Source organism: Neoarius graeffei, chromosome 2, assembly GCF_027579695.1.
Source record: "Neoarius graeffei isolate fNeoGra1 chromosome 2, fNeoGra1.pri, whole genome shotgun sequence".
Lineage (NCBI taxonomy): Eukaryota > Metazoa > Chordata > Actinopteri > Siluriformes > Ariidae > Neoarius > Neoarius graeffei.
The window spans coordinates 71740931-71762004 of record NC_083570.1 but is presented as its reverse complement, the minus strand read 5'-3'; the positions used below and the strand labels follow the sequence as shown (position 1 = coordinate 71762004).

Genomic DNA, 21074 nt, shown 5'->3' with positions numbered 1-21074 from the left:
GCTGAGTAACCCATCTTAAACTGCGAATACAGGTAATTTCTGGGCCAGTTTTGTTAATGTTGCTTTAATTATATGATTATTCCAGGTTTTATTACTGGTTTACAAGCATTGTTTAAAGTTTCAAACTGCACTATTGAGCATGACTCTGTATTGCTTACAGATTGTTACCATCTGCTGCACTGTACATCCCCTTAAGGAAAATTCCCATTGCAATACACAGGTCACCATAGGAACTCCAAGTAAACCCATAGGACCCACATGAAGTGGGATGTATATGAGGTGCCAATGGTATTCCCATTCCCACAACTCTGAAAGTTACCTAAAACCAAAATGAAGCGTACAAGTCACGATCGTAAAATTTCCATAATACCTGCAGGATACCGTGAACTGCCTATAAACACCAATTAAAACCTGAACATAAAACGGCATGTGAGATTCATATCACAAATGCTAAGATGTAAAAATCTGACAGGAACCACATTCGAATGGGTAGCCCATGAAACTCCAAATGGAATGCGAGCTTAAAATAAAGCACTAACTGTATCTCCAATGGTGTCGGTTTGGCATTGGATACCAAATGAAAATGTCCAGTAATGTTCCATAAGGGTCACAGTTCTAACATTAAAAAAAAAAAAACAACTAATGCGTTAAGTACTAACTTGAAAATATCTCATCTCTGTATGTATATGTTAGGTGTATAATGCACTGCCACCATCTGTATCTGTTTAGTGTTCAAAATATTTGTATCTGTATTAGGATTTAAACCCAAAGTGGGCGTCACCTGACCCAGAAGGGTTTTTTTTCCCTTTTCTTCTTTTTCTTTTTTTTTTTAAAATCCCACTTGTGCAGTTTTTCATTTCTTTCTGCTCATGATATTTTTAAAAATAAATTTTGTTGGGTTTCCATAATAGAAACAAACCAGTATCCTATATTAAACACCCATGACCCTGATCAGGCAGTTACTAAGAATTGATAAATGAACACTGTAAACACATTGCTGTAAATGCATAGTTAATGCTAGTGAATGAGACTGCTTGCTGACTTGCACTGGCTACCTATCACAGCGCATATCAAACTTAAGACATTGGTGCTAGCTTACCAGGTTCTCAAGGGGTTAGGGCCAGCATACTTCCAGAGTCTGAGCCACCCCTACATGCCAGCCAGATCCCTACACACCACTACTACTGGTCACTTGGTCCCTCCTCCTCTCCACTCCTGCCCAGCCCGCTCAAGACTGCTGTCGGTTCTGGATCCCCATTGGTGGAATGACCTTCCCATTGAGGTCAGAACTGCTGACTCCCTGACCACCTTCAAGCACAGACTGAAGACTCAGTTCTTCAGGGTGCACTGCTCCCCTTCTTCTCTGCCCACTGTGTAACTGCGTTTCAGTCTAGACCAACCCAGGCCTGTGTACTGTCTAGCCTGGGGTTAGCCATTTGAGTTCTCTATTTAGTTGTACTTTATATGGTTGGTTTGTTTCCTTGGTTGTTTGAGTATTGGTATGTCAACAGACTATTACACTAAGTGTTATTCTGTCACTTGTTCAGTTGGTACAAGAACTTTCTTGTCTAGAAGTTCAGCACTTTGTGTACCTGACTTTTGCACTCGTATGTTACTCTGGATAAGAGCATCTACTAACTGCCATGTAATGTAATTCAGTGTAATGTAATGAATGTGGTCTTTGTCCCACAAGCTTCGTATGTCACTGCTTGGTCTTGCCCACAAGTTTCATATCTGACCCCTTATTCACATCAAAGTCAAAACCTCCCTCTCGCACAACTGTTTTGTTGTGTCCGACAGGATGCCCACCTCTAGGCTCAGCCAGAAATGAATATAGCATGCCACTTATTCATATATGTATTTGTATCAGTTTAGAACATATCGTCTGTTCTTTTCACATACACTCAAGTCTTTAGTGCTGACATGTCATAAGCACTCTTCCAAGCACTCTAATAAACACACTCAAGATAGCCTCCTAGTATCAGTAGTGCATTATATCATATCATAAGTGTCTTCCCTGCTATGGAAAGCTATGTTATGTCTATATTAGTGGTTGTATGGATAAGACTGGCCATTTAAAGCCCTTATAAAACCCTTAATGAGTAAAAGGTGATGTTGAGGCTGCTCAGTGTTAAGCCGATTATAATAATGATGACTAAGTAATTTGCTGTCTCTCTTGAACCTTGAGGTAAAATGCTGTTAAAACATTGGACTGTTGCCTTACAGAGTAGAATGGCAGCGTGCCATGAAACCACAGACAATGACTGACGTCTCTATGGCTGTACATTATTATGTGTATTGTTTTTTTAAACATGGTAAAACACTTTTATTTAAAGACACCAAAATAAGTTTGCACATAAAAAAAATGTGTTTGGGAACGTGAGTGCATTAAGCTCCTGTTATTCTGGTTCATCTATGAAATTCTGAGTTAGCATATTAGTATGCAAAAAAAAAAGTAATAAAGCCCAAGTTTCCAAATGAAGACTCTTGTGAAAATGCAAGGGTGCATTTCAGAACAAAGATATTATACTGTACTGTATAATTTAGCTTTGGGTCCTAAATTCCAATCCATCCAAGTTTTACATATGCATGCATGGAATGTGGGTTTATGCACATAACGTGACGGAGAAAAGAGTTTATTGTCAGCTGCTGAGCCACAGGGCAGTTGTGAGACAGGTGACCTGTAAGACAGCTGCTGAGTGTACTTTTCTATCTGTAGCTGTCAGGCTTGAACTGAAACACTGCAGGATTAGGGGTCAAAATGCATAGGGTGCATACTGCTGCAGTCTATTTTCACTCCATGTGATCAATTATGTGAGCAAGCAGACAGTCTAATCTGGGCTTGTATATTGACTGAAACCACAGCTAGTCATAGCTCAAATTACAGGACACTGAGGATAAATGACACGCACATACACATAGGAAAACATACACAAACACCCACACACTCCATTGCCATACTTGCATACAATAAAGAAAAGGCACAGACAGCAGTGTTAACAACAAACTAATCTTGTTTTGTTCTTTTTCTCCTGTTTCCTCCTACTATTTACATCAGTACCTAATGTGCAAATTAATAATTTAGTGTAAAACTGTCAAATGAATATAAAATCATATTTTACAATTCTAAGATGGTGCAATTTCATGAATCTGTCACATAGAAAGAAGGAAGGAGAAAACTCAGTGTGGAGAAAGCAGGATCTAGGAGAGAGACACACTGAGCGTTAGACTGTGCAGGGTTATTCGGTATTACAACACACACCAGAAAGCAGTGAGTAACACTCTCACATTCGTCACTTGCCTGAAGAAAGAAGCACTAGGACTTCCCTTTGCCCATGCTCACACAAGGGTTAGCAATAATGATACTGTCAGGCCTTCTGATGCTTCGAATGACAGAGGAATCAAGGCCTTTCTAGTACACAAAGCAAGTTTTAGAGTTACAAGATGCCTGCTATGATGTGGCTATTCGCCATGATATAGAATACACATAACACCTTTGCTGCTGTTAAGTATGTCTTGTTAACAGTGGCGGCTTTTCCACAGAGGCAGGTGGGGCAGAGCTCAGCCAAATATCTGTTGAGTAACCAACAGACATAAGCTGATGTAACATTAATTTACTCAACCTTTCTAGATGTGATGCAATCTTGGAGCAGCGTGCTCAGTGCCCTGTTTAGCTCTATAGAGTTATTATTGCACATAGTGGTCAAAAATGGAAACTACAAGTGTAAACTGAGACCCACTCTGGACATTATCAATCATACTACCTCTACGAATGCATGGTTTATGAGTGGAGGAGGAGCAGCAGATAGGACAGTTAATGGCCATTACTCCTGGGTTTGTCTTACACTGTGACAATGGCGACAGGAACTACACCTACTGTATCAAACAGAGATGAATGTCATTTAAAAAATTCATTTCAATGCAAGTTATCAAAATGAACACTGCCATCTTTTAATCTATAGTTTTCAGTTCTTTCCCTGATTAGAAATGATTTGATTAGCAAGTTTAATCTACAGTTTTATCCAGCGGTCTAGTAACTAGCTAGGTGGTTAATGCGTCTTTGGAGAGCAATTATCAGCAAACAGACACCACGATAACCATATTTAGTTTGCTCAAGTTCATTCATGTCTTCTGGAGTTTTATTTGCCCATTATGGGGTTACTCTTCACAAAAAATAAAAATAAAAATCACTAGATAGTAGCTTATAGTCAAGTATGATTGAATTTTGTTGGAGACTATGCTGTTATTAAATGCTGTCCTGCCCCACCAAAATCTATGGTCATGAGCCACTCCTGCTTGCTAATTAAATTTTACATCCAGCTTTGTTCTAATATGCCGAAAGTGATCTTAAATTTTGAATTTAGTGATTAAATTTGGGGATTCAACTACTACTACTACTACTACACACATTTAACACAATACCTGAGCATTTCAAATATAGCAGAATGTTTTTGGCACAGATTTTTTTTTTACGGCAAACGCAGGTGGGTCTGTTGATCGACTGGCATGTGTGCGCTTGTGGGTAACAGGACAAATGATGAGCAACAGCCATTACGTACAACACACCAATGTGTAACCAACATAGACAAACATCACAGAGTTCCATTTGCTTTCACGTTTAGTCCATTACACTATAAAGGTGTATAAAGGTTTGTATTCCATTATATTGTTATTCTTGCATTGTATGAATTTGTCACGAGTAGTAGTAGTTTATTTTACAGAAGCCATTTGCTACCAAGAATGTGATATATTGCAAAAAACAGAAAGGAAGAAATGGCACTGTACTGCATCAGATAGTAGCAAGGAGAGTTTAAATGGAATGCAAACCAATGTACACAAGGTCCAGTCATGTGCTGCACAATCAAAAGCATGTTACATGCCATGTAGCACACTTTGATTTGCCACAAATGAAATTTCAATACAATCTTCTTACATCCAGGCAGATAGAATCACACTCATTTCTGCACTAAAAGACAAAACACTATGGCTGACATTAAGAATGCATAGATAAAAAGGGGAGGGACTGCGCTCATTACCAAACTTATTGCTTTTTAAAAACTTCCATGGTTTTCAGTGGTTGTTCCTCCCATTTTAATTATTTCCAAAGCATAAAGATGTTCCTTGCTATTGAGATATTGATGGAAGTATTGCATTCAAATGAGTTACCCAGTTGCTTTTGGAGAGCTTAGAGGAGAGTGGCGTATGCTTTTACATCTCTTTCAGCTAGTACTAGAAATCTTATATTACAGACTGAGCAAAATGCACAGATATGAGCTTTTACTCTAGAACAAGTAAAAGAATGCAAATTTGGACAAAAGACAAACTGACAAATAAAATGACAGCACAATCTCTGGCCAAAGCTGTAAAACTGCAGTGTCATTTTGCTATTGAGAGAAAAGTAACAAGATTACAAGGAGATCATTCTTAAATAGATTAGAAAACGGTATGCCAGTATATTTCTGTTACTTGCAACAGTGCAGAGGGTGATGATGTCACTGCTGTCTTAATTGCGCGCGCGCACACACACACACACACACACAATCAGTGTTGAACTGCGTGTGTGTGTGTGTGTATAAGCGGGGCTATGCAGGCCGGTGTCCTTTTCCCTCCCTTTCCCTGCGTTTCAGCTCCTCTTTGTAGCAGTAGGAGCAGTAGTTCTCTGTCTCTGGCCTGCCATAAAAGGAACAGTTCTCCCGCTTGCAGCGCTTCTGCTGAAAGCAGTACATGGGGCAGGTTCCACTGCGAATCTTGGATTTGTCATGGTTGAGCCAGGACTGGGGCGCGAGTTCCTCGTCGGCAAACTCCAGACTGTCCCGGACATGGCTTGCATTAAAGCCATTGGTGTAGGTGTGGGATTTGTGCTCACCAGCCATACTGTATGGCATAGAATCTCCACCATGAATGGCACGTACCCCAGACATGCGTGCTGGACTATAACTTTGAGAGGACAGTGAGCGGTTCTGTTGTGGATATGTGGCACAGGTCTTCAGTGTCCCCACTGGAAATTTATAGGGTTCGTCCTGGTAGCTGGAGGACTGTGTGTTGCTATCTCTCAGGTGGATGACACTGTGCCTCTGGATGGGTGGCGTATGGCTATAGTGGGCGGACACCGGGATAGGTTCCTGTCGCTTAGCACCTTGACTGGGGGAGGAGAAGGGAACGGGTGACATGGACGAGCGTGGGAGTGAAGTCGGGTTGGCACTGGGGATGGGAATTGGGGAAGCAGCAAGGGTAGGGCTATTCCTGCCCTGGCCCTTTAGTGTATGGATATGGCTGGGATGCAGAACAGGTGAGCAGCTCTCAGGGGGAGAGCTGTCTGAGCGGTCTCTCTGGAACGTGCTCTCCTGTTCAGGCTTCTTGAGGGTGCCGTTGATCTGGGGCTTTTTCTCAGCCTCAGCTTTCCTCTTTTGTTCCTGCTCAGTGCTGAAGCGCTCCTGTGCACTGCTCAGGTAGTAGCTGATCATCTCTTCATGGAATTGATGCCGGTGGCTGGTCAACAATAGACCAGCAAAGATGAACTTTCGCTCACCCTGCATGGCTGCACGAAGGATGTTCAGGCTCAGCTTGACATCTGTGCTGTACTTCCAGTTGTCCAGAGTCCGCTCATCAGGATTTTTACCTGAATTGACTTGCCTTTCTCCAGAGGAGTTACCTGAAGCTCTGTCAGTAGGAGAAGGGCTGGTTGCTTTTTCAGAGGATGACGTGCTGGTAGACTGGCCAGAATCCTCTTTGCTCCCTTTGCGTGTTTTGGAGTCCTTTTTCTTGGGCTTCTGTTCACTGCTCTCCACAGTGCGGCCATTCGTTATGGTGGACCTGCTGATTTTGCCATGTACCAGGCCACCTAGACCACCCATGTTCTTTTTCAGCTTGATGCCTAGAGTCTTGCTAAAGCTGCCCAGCTTGTTGGCTACTGAGTCAGCGCGAGCTTTGTCTTTCTCCTTGTGCTGCTTGTCCTTGTCTTTCTCTTTGCTTGTCTTGCCATTATTGAGGTTGGAATTGCTGCAGACAGACTCACGGTCCGAGTCCATGGATTCGGCCAGAGACTGCACATCTTCACCTGCTGATGCAGTGGGTGACTCGGGTTGAGCAAGGGGAGCCTATAATAGCAGACAGAGTGGTGAATCAAAATATAATTTTTGTAACTCTGTGTATCAACCATGAAAATGGGGCAGAGTTTAAGTCCTTACGCACTCGTGTCTCTGATGGTATTCGAATCCATGTTACATTCATATAACTGTGCAGAAGGTTTAGCTTTGCTTCCAATGAGAGGATAAGACTAAAACAGAAAAAAGAGAAAGAGTAGTGAAACTCATCACACTTTTAAACATCACACACACGAGATGCATCTGATGAATGCTGAATATACTTTCCTCGGAATGACAGGGAAGTTTCAAGGGAAATTGAGAATTCAGTGCAATTCAGAAGAACCTAAAGAATTGCTTGAATGAAGTCATTTACTAGTGCATCTCAAACAATCAGAATGTGGTGAAAAAGTTATTTTTTCATAATTTAATTCAAAAAGGTAAACTTTCATATATTCTATATTCATTACACAAAGTAAAATATTTCAGACCTTTTTTTGTTTTAATTTTGAAGAATATGGCTTATAACTCATGAAAATCAGAAATCCAGTGGATCAAATTGTTATAATATTACCCAAGATCAATCAAAAAAGGGTTTACAATACAGAAAATGTCCAACTTCTGAAAAGTATGTTCTTTGGGGCTCCTTTATCAAGAATTTCTGCATCAATGTAGAGTGGCATGAATGTGATCAGCCTGTGGCACTGCTAAGGTGTTATTGAAACCCAGGTTGCTTTGATAGCAGCCTTCAGCTCGTCTGTATTTTGGGGTCGGGTGTTTCTCATCTTCCTCTTGACAGTACCCCAGAGATTCTCTATGAGCTTCAGGTCAGGTGAGTTGGCTGCCCATTCAAGCACAGTAATATCATGGTCAGCAAACCATTTGGTAGTACTTTTGGTCATGTGGGCAGGTGCGAAGTCCTGCTGGAAAAGGAAATCAGCATCGCCATAAAGCTTGTGAGCAGATGGAAGCATGTAGTGCTCTAAAACCTCCTGGTAAACGGCTGTGTTGACCTTGGACTTGATAAAACAGTGGACCAACGCCAGCAGATGACACAGCACCCCAAATCATCAGAGACTGTGGAAATGTCACACTGGACTTCAAACACTTTGGATTCTGTGCCTCTCCGCTCTTCCTCCAGACTCTAGGACCTTCATTTCCAAATGAAATGCAAAATTTACTTTCATCTGAAAAGAGGACTTTGGACCACTGAGCAACAGTCCAGTTCTTTCTCTCCTTAGCCCAGGTAAGACGCTTCAGACATTGTCTCTGGTTCAGAAGTGGCTTGATATTAGGAATACAGTGGAAGGTGGCTCTTGGTGCACTGACACCAGCCTCAGTTCACTCCTTGAGGAGCTCTCTGAGTCCCAAGTTCCTGAATTGATTTTTCTTGACAATCCCCTCAAGGCTGCAGTCACCCCTGTTACTCGTGCACCTTTTCCAGCCAGCCTTTTCAGCAATGACATTCTGTGGCTTACCCTCCTTGTGGAGGGTGTCGATGATCATCTTCTGGACAACTGTCAGGTCAGCAGTCTTCCCCATGATTGTGGCTGTGTGTACTGAACTAGACTGAGAGATACATGGTATTTATACTGTTTTACTCAAACTTGAAATGAAATGCTCTAAAATTTTGAGATACTGTATATTTGTGTTGCTGTGCTGTAGGCCATAATTATCAAAATTAAAATAGAAAATGCTTGAAACATTTTAGTTTACATGTAATGAGTCTAGAATATATAAAATTTTCACTTTCTTAAATAACTTTTGGAAAATATGGACCTTTTTTTCAAAATATCCTCATCGAGATGCACTAGTATAGGTTATACAGTAGTTACATTTAATTCATTATCCTCTTAAATGCCTATAGAACAATTAGTTCAAATTATAATCCCAGGTCTAAGAAATGCAAGAATTTTAAATCACACCATCACAAGAGATTCAATAAATAAGCTTATAAAGCTCTTCGTATGGAAACAGTATAGAAAATGATGAGCTACAAAGTTATTTCACTGTTTTCATTTCAGCATTAATGTTTGCTTTAAATCCTTGATCATCCTGGTGTGGTCTTTGTCTCAAATGAAAATTTCATTCTTGAGAAATTCAATATTTCAACTGGGCTGCATAAATATGTGCGTTCAGATGACCGAATGCTGCTTTTTACAGAATAGTAGAGACTTTAACTATGCCTGGTACCTTGTGTTCGCCTGTCTCTCTACTCGAATTCTGAGGACCAGATTTTATCCAGCAAAATCCCTTACGTGGAGGAGAGCACGAACAGAGCTTCCCCTCTTTAAAAACTGGGTGACAGAATGAGCCAGCCAGTAGAGCCCTTAAGCCCCTGGGAAGGCATGGACCAAATAGATGGAAGGGATTGAAGGATCTTACTTGGCCAGTTTGATGTTGTCATTGTCGTCCCTCCCCCACTCCCAGTCTCTGCCTGGGTCCACCGCAAAGTGCAGGGCTAAAAGCTTGTGCTCGGAGTCTGTCAGAGGGATGACGGCTGGGACAGAGAGGAGAGAGGAATTGCAGCCTTAGAAAGGAACTTTTTCAAATGTACATTAATGAAACAGATGCAGAAGGTACAGTGGTGCTTGAAAGTTTGTGAACCCTTTAGAATTTTTTATATTTCTGCATAAATATGACCTAAAACATCATCAGATTTTCAGACAAATCCTAAAAGTAGATAAAGAGAACCCAGTTAAACAAATGAGACAAAAATATTATACTTGGTCATTTATTTATTGAGGAAAATGATCCAGTATTACATATCTGGGGCGGCACGGTGGTGTAGTGGTTAGCGCTGTCGCCTCACAGCAAGAAGGTCTGGGTTCGAGCCCCGTGGCCGGCAAGGGCTAGTCTGGCTAACGCGACTTCAAAGCTCTGCGAGCATTTGGTCTGGCAAAGATATTAAGCCCAACCGTTTCCCAAAGTGCGTGGTTGACCCGCCTCCCTGAAATGCCTCAGTTTGCTACTGGTCGAAGCCAGAAAAGGCTGTGACGAAGCTTAAACCAATCACATCACTCTTTCCTCTGACGTATGTGACGCAACGGGGCTAACTGGTAGATTAAACTCTTACCGAAGCCGGTCGGGAGCAAGGCGAAAACGTCCTTCCTTTCAATAAATACCTCCAGGGCTGCTCTTTGCTCCATTTTCAATGAGAACTTGCTCCATGTTCGTAATGTTTCTAGTGAATGAAGGGCTTCCGGCATAGATTCTGTAAACAATCTATGGCTTCCGGTCGCAGTTCTACTATGTCAGTGCCTTGAACACGCCTCTACCCAGGGCCGTTGGAGATGCTCAAAGTTGATTGGCTCCCGATTTTTCGGGAGCTTGGAAGAGCTGTAGATAGCTTGCCTTGCCAGACTAAGCTCGCAACAGGCCCTCGTGTTGCGTCACACTTAGGATGGGCGGGCCCAGGCTAGGCGAGGGCCTTTCTGTGCGGAGTTTGCATGTTCTCCCCGTGTCCGCGTGGGTTTCCTCCGGGTGCTCCGGTTTCCCCCACAGTCCAAAGACATGCAGGTTAGGCTAACTGGTGACTCTAAATTAACCGTAGGTGTGAATGTGAGTGTGAATGGTTGTCTGTGTCTATGTGTCAGCCCTGTGATGACCTGGTGACTTGTCCAGGGTGTACCCCGCCTTTCGCCCGTAGTCAGCTGGGATAGGCTCCAGCTTGCCTGCAACCCTGTAGAACAGGATAAAGCAGCTAGAGATAATGAGATGAGATGAGATTACATATCTGTGAGTGGCAAAAGTACATGAACCTTTGCTTTCAGTATCTGGTGTGACCCTCTTGTGCAGCAATAACTGCAACTAAACGTTTCCGGTGACTGTTGATCAGTCCTGCACACCGGCTTGGAGGAATTTTAGCCCATTCCTCCATTCAGAACAGCTTCAACTCTGGGATGTTGGTGGGTTTCCTCATATGAACTGCTCGCTTCAGGTCCTTCCACAACATTTTAATTGGATTAAGGCCAGGACTTTGACTTGGCCATTCCAGAACATTAACTTTATTCTTCTTTAACCATTCTTTGGTAGGATGACTTGTGTGCTTAAGGTCATTGTCTTGCTGTATGACCCACCTTCTCTTGAGATTCAGTTCATGTACAGATGTCCTGATATTTTCCTTTAAAATTCGCTGGTATAATTCAGAATTCATTGTTCCATCAATGATGGCAAGCCATCCTGGCCCTGATGCAGCAAAACAGGCCCAAACCATGATACTACCACCACCATGTTTCACAGATGGGATAAGGTTCTTATGCTGGAATGCAGTCTTTTCCTTCTCCAAACATAACGCTTCTCATTTAAATCAAGAAGTTCTATTTTGGTCTCATCCATCCACAAAACATTTTTCCAATAGCCTTCTGGCTTGTCCACTTGATCTTTAGCAAACTGCAGACGAGCAGCAATGTTCTTTTTGGAGAGCAGTGGCTTTCTCCTTGCAGCCCTGCCATGCACACCATTGTTGTTCAGTGTTCTCCTGATGGTGGACTCATGAACATTAACATTAGCCAATGTCAGAGAGGCCTTCAGTTGCTTAGAACTTACCCTGGGGTCCTTTGTGACCTCGCCGACTATTACATGCCTTGCTCTTGGAGTGATCTTTTGGCCCTTTTCCACTACCCTTTTTCAGCTCACTTCAGCTCGCTTCAGCCCGACAAGGCTCGCGTTTCGACTACCAAAAACCAGCACGACTCAGCTCGCTTCAGCCCTGCTTAGCCCCTAAAACTCGCACCGTTTTGGAGTGGGGCTGAAGCGAGCCAAAGCGAGCCGAGTGAGGCTGGGGGCATGAGGAGACACTCCCCTGTGCACTGATTGGTGAGGAGGAGTGTCCTCACATGCCCACACACGCCCCGCGAGCGCGCTGGGATCTGTAAACACCACAAACCCGGAAGGAGAATAATTACGAATTACGAGAATTTCTGAAGCCTTATGCGCCTCACCTCATCTATACGCTCTTGCCAGTATCTGTCCGCGTTGTCAGTGACAACAAGCCACAGCACCAAGACCAGCAACACTAACGACTCCATGTCCTCCATGTTTATTGTTTACTATTCGGGTCGTGAGACTACCGCTTAAAAGCTCACTGATGTCACTGTTTGCGCTGCTTAACGACATCACCTGACGTCCACCCACTTTCACTAACTCCACCCAATGTGTCCACCCACTTCCAGCCAGCACGGTTCAGCGCGGTTGTAGTCGAAATGCAACTCCAACAGCCCCGCTCAGCCCGACTCAGCACGGCACGGCTCAGCCCGACTCAGCCGCGTTTGCAGTGGAAAAGCGGCATTTGTTGGTTGACCACTCCTGGGGAGGGTAACAATGGTCTTGAATTTCTTCCATTTGTACACAATCTGTCTGACTGTGGATTGGTGGAGTCCAAACTCTTTAGAGATGGTTTTGTAACCTTTTCCAGCCCGATGAGCATCAACAACGCTTTTTCTGAGGTCCTCAGAAATCTCCTTTGTTTGTGGCATGATACACTTCCACAAACATGTGTTGTGAAGATCAGACTTTGACAGATCCCTGTTCTTTAAATAAAACAGGGTGCCCACTCACACCTGATTGTCATCCCATTGATCAAAAACACCTGGCTCTAATTTCACCTTCAAATTAACTGCTAATCCTAGAGGTTCACATACTTTTGCCACTCACAGATATGCAATATTGGATCATTTTCCTCAATAAATAAATGACCAAGTATAATATTTTTGTCTCATTTGTTTAACTGAGTTCTCTTTATCTACTTTTAGGACTTGTGTGAAAATCTGATGTTGTTTTAGGTCATATTTATGCAGAAATATAGAAAATTCTAAAGGGTTCACAAACTTTCAAGCATCACTGTAACTGTGGGACTGTTTATAAAGCTAGGGGACAAACAAATGGCCAATGGTTTTACTGATTGTCACCTCCACACTACTTCCACACAGCACGGCATCCATTTAAAATCTCTCATGGAGCACTTCCCATCAAGCCCAGGAGACAAGCAGTTGTTTACAAATGAGGAGACAATGTGTGAAATTGGGTTTATTAAGTGAAAAGATTGTTAAACACAGAGATCCAGAAGACAAAGAAACTGAGACTGGTGAGAAATGCATGATGTTCAAGTACAGGACATTCCAGTCCCCCCTCCTCTATCTCTCTCATAGAACATACAGTCTCTTCTCTCACAGTAGTTCTGACATTTGCCAAATGAGTTCTGGGCTGGTTTCATAATGTATCAGTAATAAGTGAACACACTGCCTCACTCTGACTCATTGAAACAACACTATGGGTGTAATCTTTCATTTAGTGAAAGACACGTGAAAGACAGTGTGCACATGTGAGACAGAGACAGACAAACAGATAGACTTAGGTGTGTCAAGGGTGAGGGCTGAAGTAAAAAGAACATCAGATACAGCCACAAAAGACATATCTACTTCCTTCTTACTGAGCTCAATAAGTTCATGGGCACAGTCCTGACTTGAACCCTACAGCAAGACTAACGACTCAGTCTGACATGCAAATAATCGTTAAGATTTCATGTGAATATACAAACTAAAGATCAGTATCTAAAAGTTACAGCAGTGCTACGAGTTTATTATTAACACTGTGGACCATAAATAAGCAATAAATCAGTCTACTTACAGTAACTGTGCTAACACAAGAGGTCACATCATTAATGCAAAAAAAATTTTTTCCCACATTGGACTTATAAAACGAGGCTGACAGATAGAGATATATTTGATACAGATAATCTCTGACATGTTTGGGTTGTACTGCAGGGTCAAAATAAACATTTGTTGCCTGTGGCTCTACTGTGTAGTACCACTCCGAGTGGCGGTGGTCCAGGACGTGAGAGTAAGCCAAAGCAGATTGCAGAAAGAACAGCACACGCTGTCGAAAATGACACACATGCATACAAAATGTACACATGCACACATACAAACAAGAATGTCTGCATATATGCTCTCAAGCTCCCAAACAAAAATGTGTTTCAAAGCACACACCCACTTTCCCGTCACACAGTTTCCACCAGAACAGGGTAAGACAGAGGACATGGGGTCATGGCCCCCCCCACACAGCCTCAGCCTGTACTGTGTTTCCACTTGATCCCACTCCAGAAGTAAACACCGACCCTGCCAGTTCTGTAGCAGAGAACCCCAGTGTAACGTGCTGTATTCACTGGCCCTGCTGGTACCTACAGTAAGCCATCCTTGTCTGACCTCGCTTGCCAGCATTATGAACTCTGATGTCACTGAACTGCCAGTACACCAAAACAAGAGTTTCCTGAAATATTAACAGCCATGAGGCAGGACAGATAAAGTGACAAGAAATGGAAAAAAGAAATGAGAACTTAATGCAGATTTAATTCAGTGATGACTGACCAGCATCATTGAGCTTCTGATACAGTGGAAGTGGTGAGAGGTGGATGAATTATACAAACAGAAGTTGCTGACAGATGACATGCTTATGGGCTTTGGCACCCGATATCATACAGCAACATTCAATTCCTGTGGTTCCCTGGTACAGGATGACGTATGGCGTGCATGTCTCATTGCGCAGTGTGGCACTGCTTGTGGAAAATTTAGGGAGTGTTTATAAAGATTTGGAGTGCAGGTCTCTCATGAGAAATATGTGTAATATAATCCTATTGAAAACATCTCTAAGCCCAAGGTCATTATTTTTAAATACAGTCCCTCTAGTGGATTATATTAATCACTGCATATGTGCACAATTTTAATGCAGCTTTCTTTGGCCTGATGGTGTAAAATTGGGATTATTAACCTGCATTCACAGCTACGAATATAACCAGAATATAAGTTTTTATCTTGGAAACACGTATTCCATCACGGAAGTTCCTTGTGCCACACAAGATGCTCTTTTTTGCCTACACATACACAGTATACAAAATCAAGCATCAGCCTCATTGCTCAGTGTAAGCAATCTGGATGTGTTGAACAGGAAGTGTCAAAAGTGTACGCCAAAATTCTCCCCTTTCTAAAAGGATCAGTTTAAGGCTCAATCTTCGATGCCAAGGAAAGCCTGCAGGTCTTTTAAAAATGGGTCTTGAAATAGCAACTGAGGTTTGGTGTGGGTGGACTCCACTCGCTTGAAGTCTACAGCACTGACTACCGCACACAACATTGGCAGATTGAAGCAGGACTGATGCAGACTTACACAGGGACACCATTCAGTTCCAGAAAGAACGAGGAAGGGTGTCTGTATTACAGCCGGATACACCTGAGAGTATAAACACCCATCAGCAACATGAAAACCCAAAATGAGTGTAGGTGCAAAAACAAGAGGCGCAAGATTAACATTCCACTGAGCTGGTGCAGCCACAGCCGTGTAAAAGGAATGTGTGTGAATGTGAAGGGGAAGACACGGAAGGGGGGCCATCACACACGCTCAGAGATGAACGGAGTCTCAGTGTTCTTGGGGAAGCTGCTGGCACCTGAACACACAGTGGATGGACAGATGCTGGCTGGCATGCCCGAGCGGAAGAAACAGGATGGAGGGAGAGAAGAAAAGATCATCAGGCCAGGCCAAAATGAAAGACACAATGCAGCTTCCACACAAGAGGACAAAAAAAAAAAAAGAGCACACCATTGTATTGACTTGTTAGCTTGGGCTCTAATTAGCATTGGAAGACAGGCTCTGAGACAGAGCAAGTAAAAAGTAAGAGTAAATATGGGAAAAGTGAGTCAGAGGAGTCAGTGGAAGAAGCTCAGGTTCCATGTGTGTGTGGATTCTGGGAGTGTGGAGCCTCACAGCTCTGTCTGCACTGTTACAGCTACAGATGACCTCATTCAACCCAGAGAATAGCAGTCTCTCCTACACTAAACAACAAAACTAACACCCACCAAGTGTTTCACTTTAAGCCTGCGTCTGCCCTGTCAAGCTCACACTACTTCATTGATTTCTCCCGCTCAGGAGGTATCAGTTTCACATGTCTCACAACACATATATAGAGAGGTGCAATAATAACAAGGTGCTGTGAGTTGGCATCAGTACAGAAGGCTACTATCATGTGGGAGGCTCCTTCGTCCTGGAGCAGTGTAAGTACACTGAATTCCTCTCATTTCAAGCTTCAAACCCACCTGCCATATAGGAGCACCAGGGCACTGATGGCACATAAGAGTTGCTTCATACAACACCGAAAGAGTGAGACACTGCCATCTACTGGATATTCACCAAGCAAAGTGACTGTATTTAGGGAAATAGTACAAAGTACCAAAAGCATCCAGCCTTATATTTATGTGAGCAAGAGATGACTGTATCTACTACCTACAGTGCCCTCCAGAATTATTAACACCCATTATAAAATGTGCAAAAATTACTGTATAAACATTACACGTAATAATAATTCTAAATTTCCACTCAGAGAACAGCAGGATCTATTTATCTTTGTGCTACAACATCATCATTTGAACTTGACATCTCATCTCATTATCTCTAGCCGCTTTATCCTTCTACAGGGTCGCAGGCAAGCTGGAGCCTATCCCAGCTGACTACGGGCGAAAGGCGGGGTACACCCTGGACAAGTTGCCAGGTCATCACAGGGCTGACACATAGACACAGACAACCATTCACACTCACATTCACACCTACGGTCAATTTAGAGTCACCAGTTAACCTAACCTGCATGTCTTTGGACTGTGGGGGAAACCGGAGCACCCGGAGGAAACCCACGCGGACACGGGGAGAACATGCAAACTCCGCACAGAAAGGCCCTCGCCGGCCCCAGGGCTCGAACCCAGGACCTTCTTGCTGTGAGGCGACAGCGCTAACCACTACACCACCATGCCACCTGAACTTGACATCCCTAAACAATATTTTAAATAACTGTAGGGAAAATGTTTTTTTTTTTAATGCTTTTATTTTTCATTTGCCCAGAAAATACAGCATATGAATTTCACCAAGCTTTACTAGAACTATAACTGGCATCATGCTGTGGTCAGATGAGACGAAAATCACATTTTTCAGTCATGTACTGCATCAGCATGTTTGGCCACAAAAGGGGACTGCACACAAAGAAAAGCACATGACAGCCCACTGTAAAGTATGGTGTTGGATCAATTATGCTTCGAGGCTGTTTTGTGGTTGTTGGTTCAGGGGCTTTTGTGAAGATTGATGGCATCATGAATTCTGTCATGTACCAGGATATTTTCGCTCAAAACCTGGTTATCTCTGCCAGGAAGTTCAGACTTCCTGGTATAGATAGGGCTTTCAACAAGATGATGAGCCAAACATACTTCCAAATCAACACAGAGGCTTTCAAAGATAAGATAATCTCACTCTCTGGATTCTGTGGTCTGAACTGAAGTCCACATGCACAAACATAAGATGATAAAATGGAGATTAAAATGTTCTGCATAGGGTCAGAAAGAGAGAGAGAGAGAGAGAGAGAGAGAGAGGAAAGCCATATTAGTGGCAAATCAGATTCACTGGAGCTAAAGAACTTCTTCCATTTTAAATATATTTCTTCCATATTTACAAATCCCTTTCTCCAGACCTTATTTATCAAGCCTATCTCACCATTTAGCAGTGCGGCTCTTCACAATCAGTCAAATCCAAAGCTATTTTCACCCTTCAAAAGAACAGCCAAAAACAAATACAAGCCCAATTACAAAAAAGTTGGGATGCTGTGTAAACTGTAAATAAAAACAGAATATGGAAACCCTATATCTCATTGAAAATAATACAAAGACAACATATCAAATGCTGAAACTGAAAATTTTTGTTGTTTTTTGAAAAATATATGCTCATTTTTAATTTGATGTCAGCAACACGTTGCAAAAAAGTTAGGACAGGGGCATGTTTACCACTGTGTTGCATCACCTCTACTTTTAACAACACTCTAAATGTTTGGGAACTGAGGAGACCAATTCCTATTGTTTTGAAAGAGAAAATTTGTCTCATTCTTGCCTGATACACAATTCCATTAGTTCAACAGTTCGGGGTCTCCTTTGTCATATTTTGCATTTCATAATGCGCCAAATGTTTTAAATGGGAGACAGGTCTGGACTGCAGGCAGGCCAGTTTAGCACCCAGACTCTTTTACTATGGAGCCATGCTGTTTTAATATATGCAGAAAGTGGTTTGGCATTGTCCTGCTGAAAGAAGGAAGCCCTTCCCTGAAAAAGATTTTGTCTGGAAGGCAGCATATTGCTCTGAAACGTGTATATATCATTCAGCATTAATGACGCCTTCCCAGATGTACAAACTACCCATGTCATGTGCACTAATGCACCCTCATACCATCACAGATGCTGGCTTTTGAATTGTGCACTGATAACAAGCTGGATGGTCCCTCTCCTCTTTAGCCTGGAGGACGTGGTGTCCATGATTTCTCAAAAGAATTTCTACTTTTGATTCATCAGACCTCGGGACAATTTTTCACTTTGCCTCAGTCCATCGTAAAAGAGCTCGGGCCCAGAGAAGGTGGCAGTGTTTCTGGATATTGTTTATATTTGGTTTTAACTTGCATTTGTGGATGCAGTAATGAACTGTTTTCACAGACGATGGTTTTCTGAAGTGTTTCTGAGCCCATACAGTGATTTCCACTACAGACACGTGTCTGCTTTTAATGCAGTGTCGCCTGAGGGCCTGAAGATCACAGCCGTCCAATGTCAGTTTTCAGCCTTGTCTCTTGCATACAGAGATTTCTCCAGATTCTCTGAATCTTTTAATGATATTATGTACGATAGATGATGTGATCCCTAAATTCTTTGCAATTTTACACTAAGGAACATTATTCTTAAATTGTTGCACTGTTTGCCCACGCAGTCTTTCACCCTCCCCATCCCCATCTTTACTTCTGAGAGACTCCGCCTCTCTGGGATGCTATTTTTATACCCAATCATGTTACTGACCTGTTGCCAATTAACCAAATTAGCTTTTTTTTAGCATTGCACAACTTTTCCAGTCTTTTGTTGCCCCTGTTCCAACTTTTTCCTGAAACGTGTTGCTGACATCAAATTTAAAATGAGCATATATTTTTCAAAAAAACAATACAATTTCTCAGTTTCAACATCTGATATGTTGTCTTTGTATTATTTTCAATGACATATAGGTTTTCCATAATTTGCAAATCCTCACATTGTTTTTTTTAAATTTATGTTTTACACAGTGTCCCAACTTTTTGGAATCGGGGTTGTATAGAACACATCCTTTAACAAAAATGATTCTCATAAGAACTTGAAAGGAAAAAAATGCCACTGCTAAGCAAAAGATTTTGAAAACCCTGTATTAACATTGATGGTTCAACTTAATGAAGTGGGTTTAATATTGAAATCTCTGGATTTGAACCCGAGAAGAAAGCAGTCCACAAGTGCAAATGAAACACTCTCCCTGAAGGAACGTCCAATATCCTTTACAACCATCTCCAACCTTGTTAGACATTACAGGGAGAGACTCTGTGCTGTTATTTTCTCCAGGGTAACTTTCACCAAATGTTAACTGTAGGGGTGCAGATACTATTTGAAGAAAAAAAAATCCACTGCACTGCTCAAAAATGTTGTGTTAATATAAAATAACAACACAACATCCCCACATGTTTATGCTCAAAATATCACAGATTCAGTTTTGCATATTTTCATGAAAGTGCCAATAATTCTGAAGCTTATGGCAAATGATCTTTTAAAACTATTATAAGCGAGATCAGGGCAGCACGGTGGCGCAGTGGTTAGCACAGCAAGCAGGTTCTGGGTTTGAACCTACCAGCTGACTGGGGCCTTTCTGTGTAGAGTTTGCTTGTTCTTCTCTTAATGCTTGTGTGGGCTCATAGTCCAAAGACATGCAGATTAGGTCCACTAGCTAATCTAAATTGTCCATAGGTGTGACTGTAACTGTATATGGCTATCTGTCTCTCTGTGTTATCCCTGTGATAGAGTGATGATCTGTCCGGGGTGTACCCCGCCTCTCACCCAACGTCAGCTGGGATTGGCTTCTGCTCACCTGCTTGCTACAATGGACAAGCGGTATAACAAAATGAATGAATGAATGAATAAGCTGGGTTATGTGTGTTGGCCTGATAAAAGATCTGTTCCTATGATAGCAGCTTTACATCTGTGCAGTGTCAGCTGGAACAACGAAGTAAAATTCTTCATTACTCAGATAACAATGACTTTGGAGGGACATTTTCAATTTCCTGGAACTATGCTCCATTATTTGCTCTTTGTCTGTGAAAGAGAAAAATAAAGAACAGGGTCACAGGGAAATCCTCCAAAGTACTGCATAGAGTTTATCCTTATCCTGGAGATATGCAGGTGATTATGGCTTATTATACGAGTACCAGAGGATTAAAACCACATGACTGCAATGCTGCCAGAATACTGTAATTATTTTAGAGGCACATTTAGATGCAAATCCACTTTCAGCAGGAGATGATTTGTTGTAATTTGAACAGGCGGTCAAGCCAACTGTGTCTTTCAGCAAGAACACTGACCTCTTCAGAAAGTTGCATCTAAGTAAAAAAAATAATAATAATAAATCCATCCTGCTCCATTTCACTCTCTCTCTCTCTCTCTCTCTCTCTCCATTTCTCCCTAGCTGAAGGCCACTCCATGCTGACTGAGTGTCTGCAGGAATGTCTGCTAAATAATTGATGGCAGGTAATTAGATCTCAGATCTCCATTATTCATTGGGGATGACACTGGGCTTGATTTTAGTTTCTGTTCCTGGATCATGCTCACTAATTTCAACAGAAGTATCATAGCACTATAGGCACTATACTTGAATGCCATCAAGTATACCCCCCTCCATACACACACACACACACACACACACACACACACACACCAACCCACCCCACATGTGCCTATCTGACAGATTGGAGCACTCTTAGACATTTAATGTTGCTGTCTAGGGCTTGCTAGATTATTATCCCCAGCTTCATCATTTAGTTATAGTGCACTTTATCCATCATGGTTGTCTGCAAGACCGGTACATCTCGGTCTGAGTGCTCTCTGTAATCTAATGACCAACTTCCAAAATTGATTCTGCATA

General features: G+C 42.2%; 1 protein-coding gene across 4 annotated transcripts in view; it reads right to left on the bottom strand.

Annotated features, from left to right (window-relative positions):
• Positions 1-2552: 2552 nt before the first annotated feature.
• otud7a (OTU deubiquitinase 7A) overlaps positions 2553-21074 on the bottom strand; it is a 167015-nt gene continuing 148493 nt past the window's right edge. For 3 of the 4 annotated variants that reach the window (XM_060914877.1, XM_060914876.1, XM_060914878.1), the window contains 3 exons: positions 9468-9582; positions 7192-7276; positions 2553-7097 (listed from right to left, as the gene is read on the bottom strand). In XM_060914877.1, coding sequence (XP_060770860.1) covers positions 5583-7097; positions 7192-7276; positions 9468-9582 — 1715 coding nt within the window. In that variant the 3' untranslated portion in view covers positions 2553-5582. The remainder of the gene's footprint in view (positions 7098-7191; positions 7277-9467; positions 9583-21074) is intronic. The other variant, XR_009654085.1, reaches the window with a different exon arrangement.